Source organism: Pteropus medius, unplaced genomic scaffold, assembly GCF_902729225.1.
Source record: "Pteropus medius unplaced genomic scaffold, Ma_sr-lr_union100, whole genome shotgun sequence".
Taxonomy (NCBI): Eukaryota; Metazoa; Chordata; class Mammalia; order Chiroptera; family Pteropodidae; genus Pteropus; species Pteropus medius.
Window position 1 is genome coordinate 21,376,411 of NW_024354500.1, and position 23,204 is coordinate 21,399,614.

General features: G+C 33.5%; 1 protein-coding gene across 1 annotated transcript in view; it reads right to left on the reverse strand.

Annotated features, from left to right (window-relative positions):
* COL19A1 (collagen type XIX alpha 1 chain) overlaps positions 1–23,204 on the reverse strand; it is a 292,373-nt gene that overhangs the window by 263,472 nt on the left and 5,697 nt on the right. The window contains exons 2-4 of the mRNA XM_039853067.1: positions 15,958–16,084; positions 5,245–5,319; positions 4,321–4,420 (exon numbers count right to left, since the gene is read on the reverse strand). Of these exons, the coding sequence (XP_039709001.1) occupies positions 4,321–4,420; positions 5,245–5,319; positions 15,958–16,048 (266 nt within the window). The 5' untranslated portion in view covers positions 16,049–16,084. The remainder of the gene's footprint in view (positions 1–4,320; positions 4,421–5,244; positions 5,320–15,957; positions 16,085–23,204) is intronic.

The window sequence follows — 23,204 nt, forward strand, 5'->3', positions numbered from 1 at the left end:
AGCTTCAATATCAGAATTTTGAACATAATTTTGAGCTTTGAAATTTAACTGGTTTTGAGAACTTGGAGAGGTCCCAAAGAAGAGCAATAAAAATGAAACATAGGTTAGAAAAGAGACCCTTAAGAGGGAAGGAACAGAATTTAAAAATCAGTCTGTGTGTGATATTTAAGAAAGTTCAGTCTTTATGAGAGATGGAGTGGGATTGAGTCCTATAGCTCATGCTTGAATGACAGAAGGCAATACATCTCAGTTTCTTCTTGAGTCAAGGCAAGAGAGAAGTATAGCTTCTCCTTGCACTGTTTATCTCTCCAACAGGGTCCAGAAAAGCAAGATTAGACCCATGTTATTTCACCAGTGTAATTCCAGAGCCTAGTAAAGTACCCAGTCCATAGTGATGCTCAATAAATGCTTGTTGAATAAAAGGGTGAGCTCTAGACTAGACTACATTCATTTTGGTGACTTATTGAATGCTACATCTCACTCATCCTTTAGCAGAAGAGAAACGTTTCAGGAACCCCTAATACTTACATAGCAAGCCGCAGCTTTTATTCGTAAATGTTACTGAAGATATTGGGTAATATGCAGAATAGATGAATAAAGCAATAATAGAACATAATTAGAAGTATATATCAAGATCTTAAAAAGTGAGCTAGAGATTCCACTTCAAAAAAAATCAGTCTTACGGAAATAATCCTAAACACAGAGAAAAACAACTTCCTAGTATGTTGTAGTGTCATTTATAATAATAAAAATCTGGAGGTAGTGTAAAAGTCTGGGTAGAAAAGACATGTCTATGGGGTGAATCATTCAACAGTAGCAAAGACAAGGTACAGGTACAGGCAATAGACGTAACAGCTTTCCCACATTCAGGATTGTTTCCAAGGGAACTGTTAAGGTCCGGAAAAACTTGAAAAACTCGAAAAACTCCTAAAAAACACTACACACCTTCCAAATACATAATTTGGGGTTTCCTAGTTGCTGAGGATTATTATGTTTACAAAAACATAAAATGCAAATAAGAATATCTTCTACCAGCTCTTTTTTTCCATGTAAAGCTGTGAAACCAAATAGTCTCTGCTCCTGGAAAGCAACCACCAATTTAATGAAAGACAGAGAGAGAAGATCCCCTCTTCACTAGAGATTTATCTATCTGTAACAAAAGCTAAGGAAGGGGACAAGTTCTGTCTATTAACGCCACTGTGTCTAGCTATTCTAACCAAGCTCATAAAAGCTTATTAATGTTAATTTGTGTTGATTATTTTCACATATAGCTTTATCTCCCCCCATTCTTAGGAACTGTTTCAGTTACAAAACCATCAGCTCACAGGAATCATCTTAAATCAAAGACGCTACAGACTTGAAACACACATAAGCATCCCTTCTATCCTCTTTTGCTAATGGATCATAGCACTCTGATTTGCTGAACCCAAAATGGACTCAGAATCCTTCTCAACACAGTATTTAAGATAGTCACTAGGTACCAATCATAGCTTCTGAAAGATAAGGCTCTTTACCAAACTCGAATTCAATAATAAATCAGGAAATTCATTTCCCTGGTATATTTAAAATTGACTGATTCCCTCATTGGCCAGTCAAAATAAGAGTATATTGCTCCTTCAGAATCAACAGTATTTAGAAATTCAATATTCATAAACTCTTCTAAAATATTCGACTACTAAGACATTTTTATTTAAAATATGTTTCTATGGAAGCAACTAATGAAATATAAGCAACTAATGAAATATATTACACCAAGAAAATAAAGTGCTCTGTAGTATATACATGTTTTATGTTTTATGTATATTTTCTTTCAAAACGTCACTATTTTCCCTAATAATTGTCAAAACACAATTTAAAAATAACCAGAGTATGATCATCTGGGATGTAGTTCTGAATATGTATAAAAATAATGATTTCTTTCTTCCACATAACTAGGGAAACCTGTATGTGCAGGAAGCCAAGGAACTTTCCTCTTAAAAGATAATTTTAGAAAACTAGGTAGCATGCCACCCAGACTCATTTAAACCCCCCAAACAACATTTGCTATCCCAAGGAATAATGAAAAAATGGACATGAATTTAAAATAAAACCAAACATATAAAACCCCTCAGATATTCCCTGAGCCTTCAAGTGTACAATAACATTTATTTGAAGGTCCCTTACAGGAGCAGCTTTTGGGATCCCCACATTAAGCTAGGCTTAAGGCCTTAAGTGTGCCCAATAGATAAGTATCTGACCAACACACTCATCAGATCTCTCACCACATAAATCTCATCCGGAAGATGCCAGAGCAATATAAACAGGCTCAGGCACAGAAAGAATCCCATTTTCCATATAAAATAGCATCTGCTTTTTCCCATGCTGATTCTGCAAGGCAGTTTATTTACAAATATATAAATAGCTGCAACTTTACTCTCGTCTCATCGAAAAATCAAAATGGCATCATGCAAGAGAAGCATCCTAGCATACTTGGCTCAATGAGTGAAATTAAGTGGAGATGAGCCAAGCCACTTGACACTTGCTAGTCAGCTTAACCAGATATCCTCCAGTTTCTTGTAGTGGAGAAACCAGGGTTCTGCTGCGCAGAGTCAGAGAACTCACTTGCATTGATCATCTGGGATCACAAAGTGCTTTAGAGCCAAAGGTCAAGAAATAAATTTCAAGTTGTACCTAATATTGATTATGTTACTTATTTAAGGGGAAATAGCACTGTCTAAATGTGGCACTAAGTTTTCCAATACAACTACTTAAAATTAGCTAAGTCTTCTTATATATACAGGCTCAATGAATTTTAAAAGATTTTCACTCCGATCCTTTAGTTAGCAAGCCAGAATAACAGGAGTTTAAATCATTAGGAAGAGGACAAGATATAAAATGCATCTTAATTTTAGTAAGAGAATTTATTGCCTTTCTTAAATTCATTAAAGTTGTCTACTAGTAGTTAAGCAACATCTAAACCAATACATATGAAATATATACGAGATACCTATTGACTTTACTGCATATGAAATACCCAAACATGAAACTGCCTTGTCCTGAGGGTTAGTGCTTACACGTGAAACCACCTGAAAGCCACCCATGACAGCAAAGGTCTGTACAGTTACGTCTGCTGAAGTGCCCACCATTATATCCCCCAATAGCAAATCACTTTCTTTAATATTCTTATTTCTTACCAATTAATGAGCTGTTTACTTTTAAGAAATCATATCATTAAGCTAAAATTTTGAAAGTTATCACAAAATAGAAGGCTTAAAAGAAACTTTTCTCATACAAAAAAAAGTGAGTTAGAAACATGGTCTTTTACGGAGCATCTGAGGATAGGCAATGAGATGATTAATTCCACTTCCCTTTGAAAATTCAAATGCTGAGACTCTCAACACCCCTGTCTGGTTTCTTAAATATTAGGCTACCCAACAGGAAGTGAAAACATTTATATATGTTTTCACACAAAAACAGCTGTGCTGCATTTTAAACCAAACAGAATTTTGATTCTTTTTTCATTGCAGTGTATTCACACACTGGAATGTTCATCTAAGATTCAAAGACTGAGTACCATGGCCATATATGCTATATCTGCCTTTTTGATGACTCAAGCTTTCTGAATTACTTATCCATCCTCCAATTACATATAGCCAAGCATATGGAAATTTATTATTTCCCTGCGTAGTTGCTGACCAATTGTCAGTATTTAAATGTCAAGTGATTCATTATTTAATCCCAGGTTTGTCAGCAGGAAAAGAATAGTGACGATAACAAAGGAAACCTTTGGTAAATCCATTTTGAATTGAAATGAGATCAAGACCAAAAATAAAACTGAAAAAAAAACCCCACAGTTTTTCTTTACTATTTACTTTATACATTATATAATATGAATACGTAAGGGCTAAGTTATTTTATTTTAATTTAGCATGAAGCTTATCTATGTGAATAAAGCATATAGAAATATGATAAATCAGCCTTTTGTCTCTAAGTCTGCATCATGCCTTATGTGTTAAAGTTTACATTATAAAATCTAATTTTGGTTATGTCTATGTTGAATAAAAATAATATTTCTTTGAAAACAAATTATTCTCTAAAGATGATGTTTCTATCTGTACATGTAAGTGGCATTTACACCATAGAGCAAGATCAGATTGCAAAGATTATTAAAAACAACAAATATACAAACAGAACATTTACTATAGCATTCAAGTGAGTATAAAAAATTGAGATTTTTATTTTTTAACAAATTATTTAAAATCTCCTTAGAAAATAGTTTATGTAAACAGTTAAACAGTTAATGGAAATAGTTAAAATGTAAAGAAAAACTATTTTACTTACATGGTATCTCTAATAAGTAGTGTACTTCCCAATTTGAAACAGGTTTTATCACCTTCACAAAATGCATGTCTCAAAGAAAAGCTTTCTCCTAGGTCAAAACCTGGAAAACATGACAAATGATTTAATCTAGTAGTTTCATTACATTTAGTAAACTCACAGAGATATTGATTTTTAAATAGGATTTTTTGTTGTCCTTATCTTTAGACTGATTTATTTCAAGCAAAATCCTGCTGTTTGGGATCAGCAAAATTTCTCTACTTCATTTTTCTCCTTTTAGGATAAAAGAAAATCAAGTAGGTTTCAAAGGGCTCAAATATTAATTCTCTTTAGTCTAGGGAATTATCCTAAGTAAATAAACAGAGTAGTTCATTGTAGCAGCTCTAATGGCTAAAGACAGAAAATTAGTTAAGTAAAAATTATTACCACTTTAGAAGACTGTATGCTGATAAGGGGAAATGCTTAGACTTCAAATAGAATATATGTATTATGATTGTGTGCATGCATGTGTATGTGGTGGAAGTGGCGGGGAAGAGAGCAAGAGAAGGAGAATGAATGGAATGAAAGGAAGAAAGAGAAAAAGATAGGAATGATACACCAAAATGGGAATCATGACTATATTTGGGTAGTAAGATTTTCTGTTGCATAAATTCTTTTTTCTTTTTTCAAAATTTCTACGATGTATACAGCTTTTGTAATTTTAAATAACCTTTTTTCTCCAAGAGTTTGCATTGTTGTTAGTGTTCACTTAAACAATACAGAACTGTTTTCAGCATATTTTCAACATTATCCATATACTTTGCTTTTAATTTTTTTATACTGATGTTATCGTTTTAAATTACAATGTCAAGGAATCAACTACAATATATTACATGTTTAGTGATAATTTTACACAAAATTTTCTCTGTAAAGGATTATAACACTTACCTGGAACTTCAAGCTTATCTCTGTTGTCTTGTATAAACTGATGTCCCTCTGTTCTCAGTATAGGACATTGTTTTTCTATTAAAAAAAAAGTATTGAGGATTTGCACTACATTTTCTATCAATTCTTTCAAATAAAATACAATACAATCAAAAACTTTAAAAAATGGAAATAAATTAAACCATTTTATTAAATTTCTGTAAAATGAGGATGAGTTTTAACCTACCCACTAGTGCGTTTGTAAAGATTACATGTACATGTATATGAAGTGCTCAGAACAGTGCCTGGTATGCAGTGTATGCTTGTTAGTGTTAACTATTATCATTATCATTATTATTTTAACATTCTAATTGTTGGTATATATTTGACATTAAGAAATTAGCTAGCTTTAGTATCATTTAATTTTCACAGGCCAAGTATATTCCAATTTTAAAACAAGTGAACTAACTACTATTATATTTTAACATAACTTTAATTCAGATTTTGGTGTCAAATGATATTAGACTAAAGCAGAAAAAGACGACTGTGGACCGATTGTTCCCCTATCTCACCCAAATTCATATGTTGAGGCCTTAATCCACAATGTGATGGTATTTGAAGGTGGGGCCTTGTGAGGTAATTAGTTTTGGATAAGGTCATGTGATAGAGACCTCATGATGGTGCTGATTTCCTTATAAAGGGATAGAGAAACAGAAGACCCTTTTCTTTCTCTGCCACGTGAGAAAACCAGAAAAAGGGCCCTTGCCACAACTTCTCCATGCTAGCACCCTGAACTTGGACTCCCCAGCCTCCTAAAATGTGTGAAATAAATGTTCGATGGTTAAGCCACTCAGCCTATGGTATTCTTGTTAGAGCAGCCTGAACTGACGAAGGTAGTAACATAGATGGAAGTTATTAAAATGAAATTAAAAAGCAAAAATGTAAAGGTCTCTGCTACACAAAAGTGCCTTATAATGAAAAAAAAAAGAGATAAAGTCATTGAGAAGGTAATATTCAAACAATAATATTCAAAGAAGGTACTATTCAAACAATAATATTCAAAGAAATAAAAGATAAAGTTTGTCTCCACTCACAGTGAATTTACACATTCAATACTACCACAACACACTCATATAATAATGTGCATTCATACACTAATTTTTTTTTATTACCTGGGATATGTTTAAATCTAATTCAGGCTAGATTCTGGGAATGTCATAGTCAATTCAGAAAATTAGACAAAATTGCAGCTCATTTTTAGAATATGCACTGGTAACTGTACAACTGGAGAGACTTTCTTAAACTAAATTAAATAAACGTCTTGGCATTATGCAATCACAATCTTAATTTTCCATGTCTAAAATTCGTGTTTGGGTTTAATGACCTAAAAGTTTTTAATATAGAAGAAAGATAAACTGCTTAAAATCAAATTGATCGCCTGCTCTGTGGAAGGTGGAAACTACTGATTCTCTGGTTTAACTGCTGATCCCCTCAGCCTTTTCTTTAATAAATATATCACAGAGCTCAAGGGTGGTGACAGGGCATCATCTTAATATATCTAACCCCAAAAATAAATCAGATTCTAAAAAGTGCTACCATTTAATCAGATTTAAAAGTTTCTCTACACATAAATGAAAGTATAGCACTGAATAATTTTACAAATTACTTAGCTTCTTGGGAAATTCCTACCTCAGAGATCTTAACATAACTGCAGATCTTAAAAAATAGTAAAATTGGACAATTTATAAACTATTAATTTTTAAATCTGAATTCAGTCATTTTTATAAAAACCAAGCATCTTATCAAGATTTCTGCACTGAAAACTAAAGAACATTGTTGAGAGGTATTAAATCCTTAAATAACTGAAGGAATAAATCAGGTATTTAGACTGGAAGACTCAATATTGTTAGGATGTCAATTGTCAATTTATCTCTAGATTCAAGGCAATATCAATTATAATCCCAATAGGGTGTGTGTGTCTGTGTGTCTGTGAAAACTGACAAGCTGATTCTCAAATTTATATGGAACTATAAAAAAAAAACAACAACTAAAATTGCTAAGGCAAAATTGAAGAACAAGCTAGAAAACTTACACGATCAGATACCAGGAATTTTATAATGTGGGATTTATGGGTACATATATAGATAAACAGATCAATAAAACAGTAGAGTCTAAAAACAGACCCATGAACATATGATCTCCTTATTTACCACTGAAGGACCACTGATATTCAGTGGAAAAAAGATGGTCTTTTCAATCTGTAGTTCTGGGTCAATTAGATTTCCATAAAGAAAAACACTGAACCTCGATCCTTACCTCAGACCACACACAGGAATAAATTAGGAATGATCTTAGACCTAAATTTGAAAGGTAAAACAATAAAGGACTAGAGAAAAATATAAAATCTCCATGAACTTGGAGTAGCAAAGATTTCCTGTAAGGGATACAGAATGCATTAATTATAAAAGATCGATAAATTGGACTTCATTAAAATTAAAATCTTTATTAATCAAAAGACAACATTAAAGGAGTGAGAAGACAAGACAAGATTAGGAGCCAGACTATTGCAACACATATATCCAATAAAGTATCATAGCCAGAATATACTAAGAACTCTCACAAATCAGTAAGAAAAAGATTAAAAACCCTATTCTGAAAATGTGCAAGACAACTTAAACACTTCACAAAAGAGAATATCCAAATTGTCTACTAGCATATGAGAGGGTGCTTAACATCAGTAATCAGGGAAATGCAAAGTAAAACCACAATGAGATACTACTAAATGAATAAAAACTAAAGAATTGACAACACTAAGTGTTTTTGAGGATATAGAGAAAGGATGACTCTCCTACATTGCTGTGGAAATCTGTACAACCACTTTAGAAAACTGTTTGGCAGCATATACTAAAGCTAAATATACCTGAACTCTATGACCTGGAAATTCAATGACCCAAAAGAAATGAGTGCAAAAAATGAATGTAAATGGCCTTTTTGGAAGAGAACACTCATTGAAGCATTACTCATAATAGTCTAAAACTGGAAACAACGCAAATGTCTGTTGGCAAGAGAATAAATGAATAAATTGTGATATATACAATGAAAAACTATGCAGCAATTAAAAAAAAAAGAATGAATCACTGACACATGCAACAACCTGGATGATTCTTACAGATATAATTTTAAATGGAAAAAAATACCATTTCCAAAAGAACACTTACTACATAATTCCATTTATATGAATTTCAAGAGGTTGTACAACTAATCTATGTCAAGTACTAGTTACTTTAGTGAGCTGTCAACTGGGATCCAATGCAGGAAAACCTAAGATTCTGTAAATGTTCTATATTTTGATCTGAGTGGCAGTTACACAGATGTATAAATATGTATAAAAATTCATTGCACTCTACATGTAAGATTAGTTGACCTTAGTGTGTATAATACCTCAACAAAATAAGGAAAACAACGTGTCTGTAAGAATATACTTTAAGCTAAAAATGATTCTTGCAAAACAAAACGAATAATGAATGACCATACTGATACAAAATTCTTAATCTTTTAGTAAACCTAACTATCTTTTAGTTAAGTCTTTTCTTTCTGACTTTCTTTGGAGAAAGACTCTCTCCCTCAAATGTAAATAATTTCCTTGAAACTGGTGATTCAGGTCCTCTGGCTATTGATAAGGGTCATTGAAACTCAGCATTCTCCTTGGCCCATTATAAGGCAGGAATGGCTTTAGGCCAAAACAGGGCCCTTAGAATCTGAGAGGGGAGGGGACCTTTAATCCAAGTTTTTTTGTTTTTGTTTTTGTTTTCTTTTTTTATTGGCAAAACAAAATTCAAGACAGTGCAAATGGACTTCCTACCACGATACTTCAGTAAGGAGAGGAATGTATGCTGGCTCATTGCCAAGTTGAAATCAGTATATATCTTAACTTCTTCCAGGGACTTAATGAATATATGATATCAAAGTAATTAACCTGTCACTTTGAAATGAATGGAATTCAACATTTCCAGCAATGTATATGAAAATATTTCTCCACATCTTTCAGTTTACGAAAATCAAATATTGTGCCATACATTTGGAATATGTGCTTTATTGTGAAAAGCCAAACAAAACAAATAAAAACTAAATGTTAATTATTTGGGGGTGAGATACAGGGCTCAATAATCTGAATGCATAAGTTTTAGGGATCCATTGCATAAGAATGACAAGGCAGCAGAAGTGGCTATCACAAGTTGAATGTTACTTCTTTGAGCATTGACATATGCATTTTAGTATAAAGTAAAGCACACTTGTTGAGTAAATGTGCATTTATTTTGAGGAACCATTGATGAGACCCAAATATCCAAACATCCTGTCAGGAGAATCACTGCAGCAGTGTCATTTCAAAGGTTCTCTGCAATGTTTCAAAAAGTAATTTCTAAAAATTTCAAAAGTAATTTCTAAAATTTCACCACAAAAGATGCATTGCTTAGGAACCTTCAATCAACAGAACTTTTGAAAAGAAAATAAAAACATCTATAACAAATTCATGCTAAGATGTTGTTAGTGATTGTCAGACCCACTTTCTCCCTAACTTGGCTTGAAGGACTTGGGCAATTTATAGGGTTGGAACAATATTGAAAGTAGGCAAAGGAAATACAAAGGAAGGCAGCTAGGTCAGATTTAAGTAGATTATCTAGATTTTATCTAGATTACTTACAAAAAAATACATACATTTTAAAAGATTTTTACCCTTCTCTCCCTCCAAAAATCAGAATGAATCCCAAGGATCTAAGAACAAATCATTCAAGAGAATTTATGTGACTTTTCCCCCAGATCACATAACCAGCCACTCAATGGCAAAGTTAAAATAAAACACAAATTTCCTAGTCTATTTTTTTCTCTATTTTGATCATTGCATCTTGAAGCCATATTCTAAAAAAAAAAAAAAAAAATAGAACACTTAAAAACTCTCCTCATTCTTTAGTAGAAATGTGTTTTGTTCTCACTCTCAGTTTGAAACATTTTTTTTTTTTAAATCACTTTTCCCCTTAATCTCTAAATCTTTGTACTGTTCTTACCTGCTGATTTGGCCTTCTATTGTATACAATCTAGTAAGCGTTCTAGTATTGAGATTAGATCACATGTCTTTTGAAGCACATTTGTCTTATCATTGTTCTGGTATTTTTTATACCCACGCATATAAAAGTCTTCAGTTTAATAGAGCATTCACCAAAAACATACTGAATTCTCCCCTTTCACCTCTCAAAAAACTAAGAAGCCCAGACCAGTTAAAATGTTCTTTAAGTTTTTCATTTTTTTCAACTGATTTAATACATAAAAGATTTATGAGCGTTGCAGATGCTCATACTGAAAATGGACTAGTCACTCTCTGTGGCCAGAGGCCTCTGACCTTAGGAAAAGCAAGCAAGTGAGGTCATTCCTCATGCACTACAAAGGGGAAAATTAAATTAGAGGCATCATGAAAAATAGATGTAAACATGTTCTACTACGCTCTTTATAGTTTGTTGAGGGTTCTTGGTATTGCTTAAGCTATTTATATACCTCTTTACTAATTACAGAGAAAGAAAATATATAATTTGTCTAGTGGAGACATATTTTTTACTTCAACTTTGCTAAAGTATACATATATATTTACATACATTTGTACTAAATAACAGTGTATTATGAGCAACATGGAATTACAATAATCAATTAACTGTGAATTAAGGCTTGTTGAAAGCTCTTTAGGGAAGATTTGTTACTGAAAACTATAAATTCAGAAGCCTACCCATTTGCATGGTATCTGCTAATAGTCCTGGAGGGTAAGGATTGAACATCTCCCATGAGGTCTCACATGTATTGCTTTGATGAATTTACCAAAGTTCAAGGTATAGCTTTTGACAGACACTGCATGCTTGGAAGTCAGATTTGACAATACGAGCAGCAGCACAGATCCATTTCTCAGTGGCATGTGCCCCATCGCCGCCTCCTCCTCACTCTCTGGACTTCAATCTCCTGACCTTTCTTGTTATTTCTCCCACATGCTGAGCATGCCCAGCTTCAGGGCTTTGGTATGTGCTGCTTTCCAGGTGTTCACACATCTCTCTCTGTCTTCATGTCTCTGCTTAAATGTCCCCACATGAGGGCAGCTTTCCATGACCACTCTATATAAGAAAACAACCTATCCTGTCTTCACATTATGTAGGATTGCCAAATATAGCAAATAAAAATATAAAATGTACAATTAAATTTGAATGTCTAATAACAAAAATATTTTTAGTATAAGTATACCCCATGCAATATTTGGAACATACTTAAACTAAAAAATGTTCATTATTTAGCTGATCTTCAAGTTTAATTGGGTGTCCTGTATTTCGTATTGCAACCTTACTAGCATGCCCATACTCTGTGAGGCCCGATATGATGGTAGCTTGTATTAAAGAGGTGACAAAAAAGATTGAAATGAGAAAGAATTGAGATATAAGAATCGACAGGACGTGATAATGGATTGAATGCAGGGAGGAGCGAGAGTTGGCTTGCTTAGTAAAACTTTAGTTTACTGAAATGAATCCCACTAGAGGAAGAAAAGATTTGGCTAGGAGTAAATAAATCTGCAGTAAGAGAGGAGGAGTTTGAAATGTCAAGTTTGAGAAGCCATTAAAAAATTTAAAAGAAGTTATTGAATAGTCAGTTAGAAATATGGGTATGAAACTCAAAGAGAAGTCCGGGCTGTGAAGTAAATTTGGGACCGATTGACATATAAGTCATAATTAAAGCCATGGGAATGAATGAGAGTACATAAGCAATGTGATGAGAAGAGGAGGACTATCCCCTGAGAAATTACACCTCTTGTCCATTTGTTTCCTGTTTCGTTTTTCCTATTCATATCCTTAGGAGTATACATATTATGGAATTATTACTACCTGTAAAATTACAAGTAAAATCTGTCTTGTTCTGTAGATGCTCTATTTATCATTCTTTTTTTCCTAACATTATTAAGGAAATATTAACAGTATTAAGGAAAATTGTTTTCTTTACCTTAAGTGACAAAACTCATGACAGCATTTGTTTGCCTCACGGTTAGAGTCAGTGAAGATGAAGAGCAGCAATTTACCACAGATATAGAAATGGTTTGTTTTCCTCTCATAAACAGATCAAAATAAGAGCTTTTGGGTGTTTCACATTTTTTTTTAAAAAAAAGGTTAAAACAAACTTCCTGCTGGACAGAGGGGGAGAACACCTTTTCATTTTATTGTTACTAGTTGCCCTCATGCCCTCCTGTTCACATTGTACTTTGACAATATCTCTGATAAGGGACTATGGAGTATTCTAGGTTGGGACAAAAACACTGGTTAACAAAATGGGTAAAGCACACTGGACCAGAATATAACAAAAATAGTATAGAAAAGTGACCAAAAAAGGGGTGGGGGGGAGTGCAAAGACATTTTAACAGAAAGGTCACAAAAGGCCACAGAAATTTCACTGATTTTTTTTGTATCCAAAGCAGCCATATCTTCACTTGACAAGCTTTCCTCCACTTAGGACTTACAAAATACCTTTGTCAGTAGTAGGATGCTTACATAAGATCATATTAAACATGGAATTCTTGAAAACACAAAATAAATTTCTCTATATGACAGTGTACTTTCTACTCTGAATTTCAGAGTGTGATGTTTGCCAATTGCTAAAAGCCAGATTTAATAATGGATTTCCTTGTAATTAATAGAAAACTAGTTTCAAGGGGTTTATGTGATAGTTTGAGGCCCAAATTTATAATCAATTCAATCTATATACTTAACTTAAAGTTATACCATAAATAAAAGAAATATTATAATTTAACTTGCATTCTTTCATCTCTTTATTCAGTCTTATCTTTTTGTTTTGTTTTGTATTTTGCTGCTTTTCCTTACTCAAGTTTTTTTTTTATTATTACTTTTGGCAATAATTCAATACTTGGTCTTAGAGCAGATTAAGAAAAGGAAAAAGAGGAACTTTTAATTATTTGAAACATGAGTTTCTATCATTGAAGAAAGTTTTAAGTAACTGATTAAAGTAAGTTTTGAGATGATTTACATGACGTATAATTTTTCATACAATTCTCTTCCCCACCCTCTTTTGACAACTGAGCTGAAACTGCTACATTCAAATAGGATTTCTGCAGCATGAAAATATGCAAATATGCCTTATCTCATAATCTGAACAGTAAAATTGATGAAAAATATTAAATGAATTCTTAATAGCGTCACGATTTTAATATTCAAGTTGTTATTGAATAGCTCCATATTACTCTTAAATTTTGTCCCAACTGGGACAATATTCCTAGCAATCGTCAAACACACCACAGACGTAAGAAAAGCAATTGAAAGACTCAATTTATCCTTCATGTATTTAGGTTTAACAGTAGACTGTTGACAACTTCACAGACTTCAGAGCTGAAACCTTAGCCTCTCTCTCAGATTGGTTATATTTTATTTTTAGATGTAATCACTTCCCTCCGGTAAATGGTTGGTGACCACACACACAGGTCTGCACATGAGGAAACTAAAAACGGGAACCTTGTGCTGTGAATCAGCTACACGAGACACAAGAAGAGCCCCCTATCAGGCCATGCCTAGCGTGTCATTTTCTTCAATAATCCTATGACAGTGCTGTGCTGACATTTTAATAAATGCAAATGATACCTGAAGTTAAGCAAAGGCCACTGCATGTTCAGTATGTGTTCTTTCATGAGCACCTTCTACCAAATGGCATAATAAAAATCAACTCTTCATTTTGTTCTTAATTTCCTTTTAGTGCTTTATGTTATGTGGACCATGTTAGAGTTCAGATTAATTTTGAATTCACACTCCTAAGAAACTTTTTCAGAAAGATTAATTTAGTAAAGTAAATTGGGCAAGAATACACACATTTTGGTAGTCCTACATACAATATAACTTGATTAAAGATCTGAGATACCAAAGCCAGAAAAGCAAAACATTCAGGGGAATCCCAAGCTGGGAAAGTTTCAGTTTTGCAAGATGATTATGTTCCAGAGATCTGGTGTACCACACTGTGCCTGTAGTTAACAGCACTGTATTAAACTCTTAGAAATTTATTAAGAGGGTAGATCAAATGTTAAGTGTTCTTACTACAATAAAGAAAACATTATAAAAGGCAAAAAAAAAAAAGCCAAAAAAAATAAAATAAAAGGAACCTGGTAGCATAAGATGCAAGACAACCAGCTGAGGAAAAAGAAAAGAAAAAAGAAATGTCAGTTAATTATGCCAAAGGTGAATGTTTCTCCAAGTGTTTTCCTCAGACATGATGCATTAGATTTACCTGGGGAGCTTGTTAAAGATGTAAATGACTGAATTCCACCCCAGCCTGTCCTGCAAGCTGAGGGTTGGGAATCAATAACCCCCGATGACTCTTATACTATAATTGGAAAACCATTTATGTCGATCTTTCAAATCATTATTATCAAGAACTAGAATGTGCCAAAAAACTGTGTCCTAGTTAGTCAAAGGTTCATTTTCTTTGCTTATCAAAAAAAGTCCTATTCCCCCTAATTAAGCTGCAAATTGCATTACCTACTATGTCTTTTAAAAGGAAGAGACATAAAGAAATTCAGAAGAGTAGCAATATTTTCAAAATAAACTCCCCTGCCCTATCCTGTCCTATATTTCTTTTTGCCATAAGTCACTCATGATTTAATACTCACTGAAGAAAGTTTTCTCCTCAAAAGTAAGACATCCTCAGTATATCATTTATATAGCGGTAAAATATTCAAACTTTCATGTGGATTATTTTAGGAAATGTACCTCCTGCCAAGTTATTAAAAAATCATCAACACATAACACTCTGAGAGACTAAGATCTGTTATTTCTTTGTGAGATTGTTTTTATTTTATGTGTACTTCAAATTCAAAAGTTAGCAAAACTTATTACAATATAGTCAAAAGAATAAACAGAATAAGACTCACAGACTCAGAATATATCATCATATCTGACCATTGTCAGAATATATCATATGTGAACTTTTGCATAGAAGGAGAGTTGAAGTATCTTTGCTTAGCAAATTGTTTCTTCAGTGTATCTAGTTCAACTCTTGAATTTTAAGGTACACCTAGATCAGTAACTTACACATACTCAATGTTCAAGAGAAGTCTTTCAAATTAGCCACATAATCATTTATAAAAATTAGAGGTGAAAGTAACTGTTTCAAATTGCCTTCAAGACCCTTGGAAATTTTATGAAGTTAATAATTACAAATAAATATTATGCATTCAGTTCAAAAAGTGCTCTAATGACTGTTAATCTTTTCATCTGAGATACTACAAAATTGATACATAATTAAACCACATTTCCTTTTATATCTCCTATTCTGCTTTTCACTTTTCTCTAATTAAGATTAGATATGTCTCCAGTTACTCCTAATTGGTGAGGGGTTTCTATAATTATAATTTAAATAACTTGAATAACTTATAACTTAAAGAGGAAAGGAAGAAATATACAGAGAGGAACAAAAATATATTTATATTTATAAATATCAAAGTGAGAAAGGAAAGGCTAGACTAGTAGAGTATGTATATAAAAAATGAGGTAATTTTAGAAATTCTCAATGTGCAACATGAAGGTCATGGGGGAAACAATGAATAATTTATTTTAGTGGATTTTAGCTGCAGCCTCTTCAACTTTAACAAGTTCATTTTCATGTTTTTTAAAAATAATTTAACATTTGGTGACTGGAAAAAGAGGTGGCCTGGACGGATACCTGGCTTATCCCTGACAGTCACGGAACTGGAAGCAGGAAGCAGGAACACTGCCACCCAGAGCCAGAGTTTCCAAGAGCCAGCATGCCTCATCGTACCTTGAAACCATGTGAACAACTGACCACAGATCTGCAACAGAACAAAATATTTAAATTAAGCTTATTATACAATTCTTTTCATAAGTATTTCCAGAATATCCGCATCACCAAAGAGAATACATAGATTTTTACATTACATATAATTATATACAGACAGTTGTCCCCTGATATCCATGGGGTATTGGTTCCAGGACCCCTGAGGATAACAAAATCTTCGAATGTTCAAGTCCTTATATAAAATGGTATAGTATTTGCATACAATCTACATTTACATATAGCTAAAACAGAGTATGCCTACACATCACTTCATTTACATGAATTAAGCATAGGTGCTCAGCGAGTGGCAAATTCAAATTTTGCTTTTAGGAACTTTCTAAGATTTCTTTTCCGAATATTTTAAATCCAAAATTGGTTGAATTTGTGGATGTGAAACCTGGAGTTACTGAAGGCTGACTATAATTGGATATTGATTATATATGTAGTTATATATATAACAATATACACTGAATATATTTTCAGATTAGTTCCTAATTATCAATACCCATATAGCCTCTTATCACTTAAATTTTCTCTTCTTTTATATTTTTTAAAGTCATACCACTTACAATGATTTGTCTACATATGTATATAAGCATTTTGAAGATATAAATCAAAAGCAAATGAACTGCAAAAAGGTAATATTTTATAAATATATACCCAGTGGGGTGCTGATAATTGTTTTAAAACATGCACTCAGAAAAATAAAAAAAGAAAACATTTGTAAAAACATTTTATGCTGACTCCAGTACTTCACTGTACATAATTCATTTTCATGAGACATATCTTAAAATTACAAAAAAACACATTGTTTATCAAAATTCAATGAGGAAAACAAAAAATAACTCTAGATATTTCTAGCAGAAATACAGAGAAATAAGTGCTTACAAAATTGTTGCAAGTGCTAGAGAAATAAAAGTCAAGAAAGAATATTACCCCCAAATCAGAAAACTCCAGGGGACTACCGATGAACCCAGAGCTGCCTATACTTCTGAATCCAGAGAATGAGAATGGAACATGAAGATATATACAGAAATATGTATACATATACGTACACATAATTTCAAATCCTGGCAAAATACACATAAAATTTACTATTGTCTATTTCAGTGCCATTAAATACCTTCACATGAATGTGTAATCATCACTATCCATAACTTTTCATCTTGCAAAACTGAAACTCTGTACCTATTAAATAATAAGTTCTTGTTTCTCAGCCCCCCGCCAACACCAGCAACCACCACTTTACTTTGTCTTTATGAATCTGACTACTCTAGGTACCTAATGTAAGTGGAATCATATAGTACTTAACCTTTTGTGACTTTATTTCACTTAGCATAATGTCCTCAAGGTTCATTCATGTTATAGCATGTGTTACAATTTCTTTCCCTTTTAAGGCTAAATAAGATTATACTGTATATATATATAGCAATTTTGTTTATCCGTTCATTCTCTGATGGACACTTGGTTGCTCCCACCTTTTGGCTATTGTGAATAATGCTGCTATTAACATGTACAAATATCTGTTCAAGTCCCTGCTTTCAATTCTTTTGAGTGCATACCCAGAAATGGAATTACCAGATCACATTATAATTCTATTTTTAATATTCTGAGGAATCACCATACTGTTTTCCACAGCAGCTGAACCATTTTTTATTCCCACCAACAATAAACAATGGTTCCAATTTCTCCACATTCACATCATCACTTTTTTTTTTTTAATAGCAGCCCTCGCAATGGATGTGAGATGGTATCTGATTGTGGTTTTGACTTTCATTTCCCTAAGGATTAGTGATGTTGAGCACCTTCATGTGTTTATTAGCGATTTTTATATCTTCTTTGGAGAAATGTTTATTTAAATCCTTGCCCACTTTTCAATTTGTTTTTTTTTTTTTTTTTTTTGCTGTTGAGTTGCAGGAGTTTTTACACATTCTGGTTATCAACCCCTTATCAGACATATGATTTGCAAATATTTTCTTCCATGTTGCAGATTACCTTTTTACTCTGTTGATTGTGTCTTTTGCTGCATTTATTTATTTTTTTTGTAGTCCAAATTATCTATTGTTTTCTTTTGTTGACTGTTCTTTTGGTGTCATATACAATTATTTATATTTTTAATTCTATTTTCTCTTCTCAATAATAATTTTCCACATTTTGGCTTTACCGATCTCATTACATTTTCTAGAAACTTAACCATGTTGTTATTGGTTTAAATAATCACTGCTACTGGAGTAATTACTGCACATGTGAAGAGTAATTTTTCATTCTATTTAAAGAATAAAAAATATATGCAACGCCTACCTCACCTGAGCCAATTAGTATATTTAGCATTAATGTGTTACTTCCCATATTGTCTTTCTGAACGTATACTACTTTATAGGTATTAAAGTAAAAAATTTAGTACATAGAATCCTTGTAATAGAAAATTTAAACATTACTTAAATTAATTTTTATAATGAAATAACTAACATGGAAATAAATTGCAAGTAAAAATATAATGGCTCCCTCAGTGTATTTGACAATTTCAGTATTATTAGAATAGCTACTCTAAAAGTTCTAAATATGCAAATAATATTATATCATATATTTGCCACCATTCAAAGTTTACTTGAGTCAAATATAAAAGAGCCATCATATCAATGCCTAAATGTTGTCAATAGACACTCTTTAGAAAACTAAAGCCACCATCTTTGGTATTCTGTATGTGCCAAACATTGTAAGATCAGCATTTTAAAGTAATTTCAAAATTTTAGGTATTTGTGGATGAACAGCTAGAAGCAGCAACTGCAATATTAAAACCATATGTGTGGTTCTAAATATCAAACAGCTGGTTTTATGCCTTATTTCTTTTGAACTCGCTCATCTAGACATAGTCCTACTCCTTATATGACTTTGCAAATTTATCCTATTATTTAACTGTTAAAGCAATTAATTCTTTGTCAATGAAATAAACTCACAAATATTGATTTAACTTCCAGAGACATCCTTGATCGTTTGCATTTTTAACCAAAGTGATTTTTATTAGTTCATAAATTAGTAGTGTGGTATAGTGGTTAAAACCATGGTTTTATGTCTGGTCTCTGTCTCATGTATTTTCACTAAGCCTTCATTTATTCACTTAAAAACTGGGAATAGTATTGGAAATAAATTATTTAATACTAGGAAAGAGTAGAGGGGCTTGAACACAGTAATGTTCAAGAAAAGTACCTGCTATTATAAATGTTTATTGTACATAGTCATAAATAATTAGTAAAAAATTAGTTATATTTATCTCCTCAGCCTGAGATTAATTTTGATATAGGAACAATGGAGAAGTGCTAAAGCGTCCTAAAAATTTATGTTCATTGAAGTTGTGGCTCTTGTTCCAGCAACAAAGAACCAGAGAGCTATACGGCCACAAGCATGTGAATTCATTTTGAGGTCTCCCAAGTATTTCCTTGAGCCAGAGGATAATCATACTTGGCTTCAACCTCATTTATCCAAAAGGTATGAAGAATAACATGTTATGGTTAGTTGACTAAATGTTCTAGTTACTAAAGAATTGCCATTCCACCACTACACTGAAGTGTCTATGGTAAAGTTCGGCAAGATCTTGAAAGAAGAATCCTTTTCTGTCCCCAGCTAATTCAACTGTTGGTGGCATTTCTAATAGCTGACCACTCCCTCTTCCTTGAAACTCTTTCTCATTTGCCTCTGCCCTCATACTCTCTGGGATTTTCTTCTAAATCCCCATCTCAGATCTTTTCTCTACCTGATTTTTTAACACTGGGATCTGTGGGTCCTCTTCTCCTATCTCTTTACAATGCCCCTCTAGGTGAATTCAACATTCTCTTGGCTTTAAATAGTATGTCAGATGATGAATCTAAAATTTATATTTCTAGTCCAGTCCTCCTCTCTGAACTTTTTGTATCCAGCTGCCTACTCGATATTCCCTCTCAGATATTTTACAGAAATCTATAGCTATCATACAAATTAAACACTTGATTTGCAACCATAATTTTTTGCTTTCATGCTTTCTCGTCTGAATAATTAGCATCTATCAAAATGTTCAAACTAGAAACCTAAGCATCACACTGATTCTTCTGTCTTCCTTATCATCACCTCCCACATCTAAACCATCAACTAGTCATACCAGTATTACCCGAAACACATTTCAAATCCATCCACTGCTCTCCATTTCTCTGCCACCATCCTAGTTCCGGTCCCCTAACCTTCAATCGCTTCCTTAACTAATTCCCTTCATCTGTTATCGGCTCTTGGCCAAATTCACTCTCTACATAACACTAGAGAGTTTTTCTTGAAATCAAAGTTGGATCATGTCATTTCCCTGCTTCGAACCCTTTAATGGCTTTCCATTGTACTTCAAATGTAATCCGAAAGACTTTCAATGGCCTAGAAGCCCTGAATCTGGCCCCTGCCCATCTCTCCAGTCTCATGTGGTACTGTTCTCTTCACTAATGTCTTATTTCTCAAATTCCCTGGCTCTTTACAACCTCAGGACTTTTGTGCATGCTATTTCCTCATCCGGGAACATGCTGGATCATGTTCACCCTACATCTTTCAATTTAAATGTCACTATGTGGAAAGCCCCTGCCTGACCGTGCCCAGGACCCATTATTCTTCAGCTCAGACTATTTGCCTGTGTACATGTTTATTGCCCTCACTTAACTCTTAAGTTCCTTGAGAGCAGGAACTATGGCAGTTTAGCCCATCAGTGTATCCTAAGCACCTATTAATGTACCTGAAAAAGCAGAGACTCAATAAATATTCGCTGAATTTAAAAAGTAAGAAACTGCCAATTTTCAAATCTTGAGATAACACTGAACTACACTTATCTTTGAATCTGTAGTGACACTAATTTAATCTTTATTTTATAATTATTTTTTTCTTAATTTTTTTATTTTTTCAATTATAGTTGGCATACAATATTATATTAATTTCAAGTGTACAACATAGTGATTAGACATTTATATAACTTACAAAGTGATCACCCTGATAAATCTAGTACCCATCTGACACCACACAAAGAACAGTATTGGTGACTATATTCCTTATGCTGGACTTTACATCTGACTATTTTGTAACTACCAATTTGTACATCATAATCCCTTCCCCTTTTTCACTCAGCCCCCAAACCCTCCTCCCATCTGGCAACCATCAAAACATTCTCTATATCAATGAGTTTGTTTCTGTTTTGTTTATTTTGTTCTTTAGAATCCACATGTGAGATCGTATGGCATTTGTCTCAGTCTGACTTACTCCACTCAACACAATACCCTCTAAATCCATCCATGTTGTTGCAGATGGCAAGATTCCATTTCTTATGCCTAAATAATATTCTATGGTATATATTTTACAATTCTTAAGGCATTTCAGAATTTTATAATATTTCAAGAGAATTAACATCCTTCCTCTATACATTTCTAAAATATGTTTACCATTGGACATTTCTGTTATTCCAATCCTGATTAAATAGAGATGTACTCCACTCAGCTATGAATATTTGAAAAAAGTTTTTATCAAATTCTCAAAATGAATTGTGTATACATTAAAAACAAAACAAAACAAAACAAAACAAAATCTTTTTCAGATCTTTAACCTCTACTGCGGGCTGTTGCAGAGTTGACACCAACAACATTGTAAAGGGCAAAACTTTCTTGGGGTCTTTCTGGTCTTTCATGAAGATCCTTCTTACTATCCCCAGATACCATTCTCAGGCTGTTTCTTGCTGCCCTTGAACTGCCTCTGGTGCCTTCCCTTAATTTCTCAATTCTGGACTTTGTCCACAATCTCTTTCCTCATCAAAAAGTACCTATTATCTATCCTGTCCCTTGGATCCCAGCTAGGTGATTATCAAAATAGTTCTATAAATGAATCTAAGCCAATGTTATCACAATTTAATGTGTCGCCTTTCCAAGTAAGATCTAAACTTTAACAAAGACCTTTCCCAATGGATTGAGCAATGTAGATTCTTGAGGTAATGTCCATGGGTGCTGATGTTTAAGGCCCTCAAATCATTTTCCAAACTTGTATAAAGATGGCTCATGATACATTTTAAGAAGGATTTGGAGAATATTGGTCACACAAAATCTCATTTTCTGCAGTAGAATTTCTTTTATACATGGTATTTTATTTTAATACTCATAATAACTTGAGAGGTGGGCACACCTGACCCTCACATCAGCAGGGTATAGGGCAAGAGGGACACATACAATATATCTAAATATTTGAAAGCTAAAAATAAAACTAATAAGACTGATAAGAAATACATGTTTTCTCCTTTTATCTTGGCAAATATACCTTCAGAAAAACCTGAAAGCCAAGCTTAAGTTTAGAACTGAACAGAGCTAACTGCAAAAGATACACTGGCCTCAGGCCTGGACCAAAGTTCATTCCTCATTTTTTTCCCATTCCTGGCTCTGTCTGCACCACAAGGGGCCTCAACCACTTATGAGAACATGCCAAGAAGTCTAAGCTCTGTGCTCAGCACTTGCATACAGCCACTCCTTGACCACCCCCTTGGGCCTAGGTGTGTTCACAGCAGTGGCATGGTGTGCCCCTGGAAAGAGGGACCCAAGAAGAGGTCTGCTGGATCCTGCGAGAAAACTAAGAGTCATTTGGTCAGAGAATTTCAGGATCTTGGGTACTCAGAGCCTGGTCTAGAAGCTCGGGCTTTGGGCGGACAAGTCTCCTTACCTCTCTGAACTCCTAATCCTGAGAGCAGGTGCACATCCAGAGCAGGGGCGTATCAGTGCCTTCTAAAACAGAGGGCCCAGAGCATGGATCCTCTTGCCCAGGACTAAGAGTAGTACTAAAGACAAGAATCAGATCTCTCTCCTACATATAGGAAACATCAAAATTCACAGAGAAGATCTCACAACCTGGGATTTAAGTCTAGGTTGGCTTGACCAAAAAGCCTTTGCTGTTACATTATGTTTAGTATTAGAATGGGAGGCAGACTTATCACATTCCTATATACTTCCTTTTAAAATTTCAGCTATTCTCTATCAAGATTCTAGCCAGACTCTAGATGGTTCCTTCCCAGTGTTACGAAGTACTAAAATCATAATTGTGAGTGTGCCCAGCGTTGGTAGTCGTGAGTAGATAACATTGCT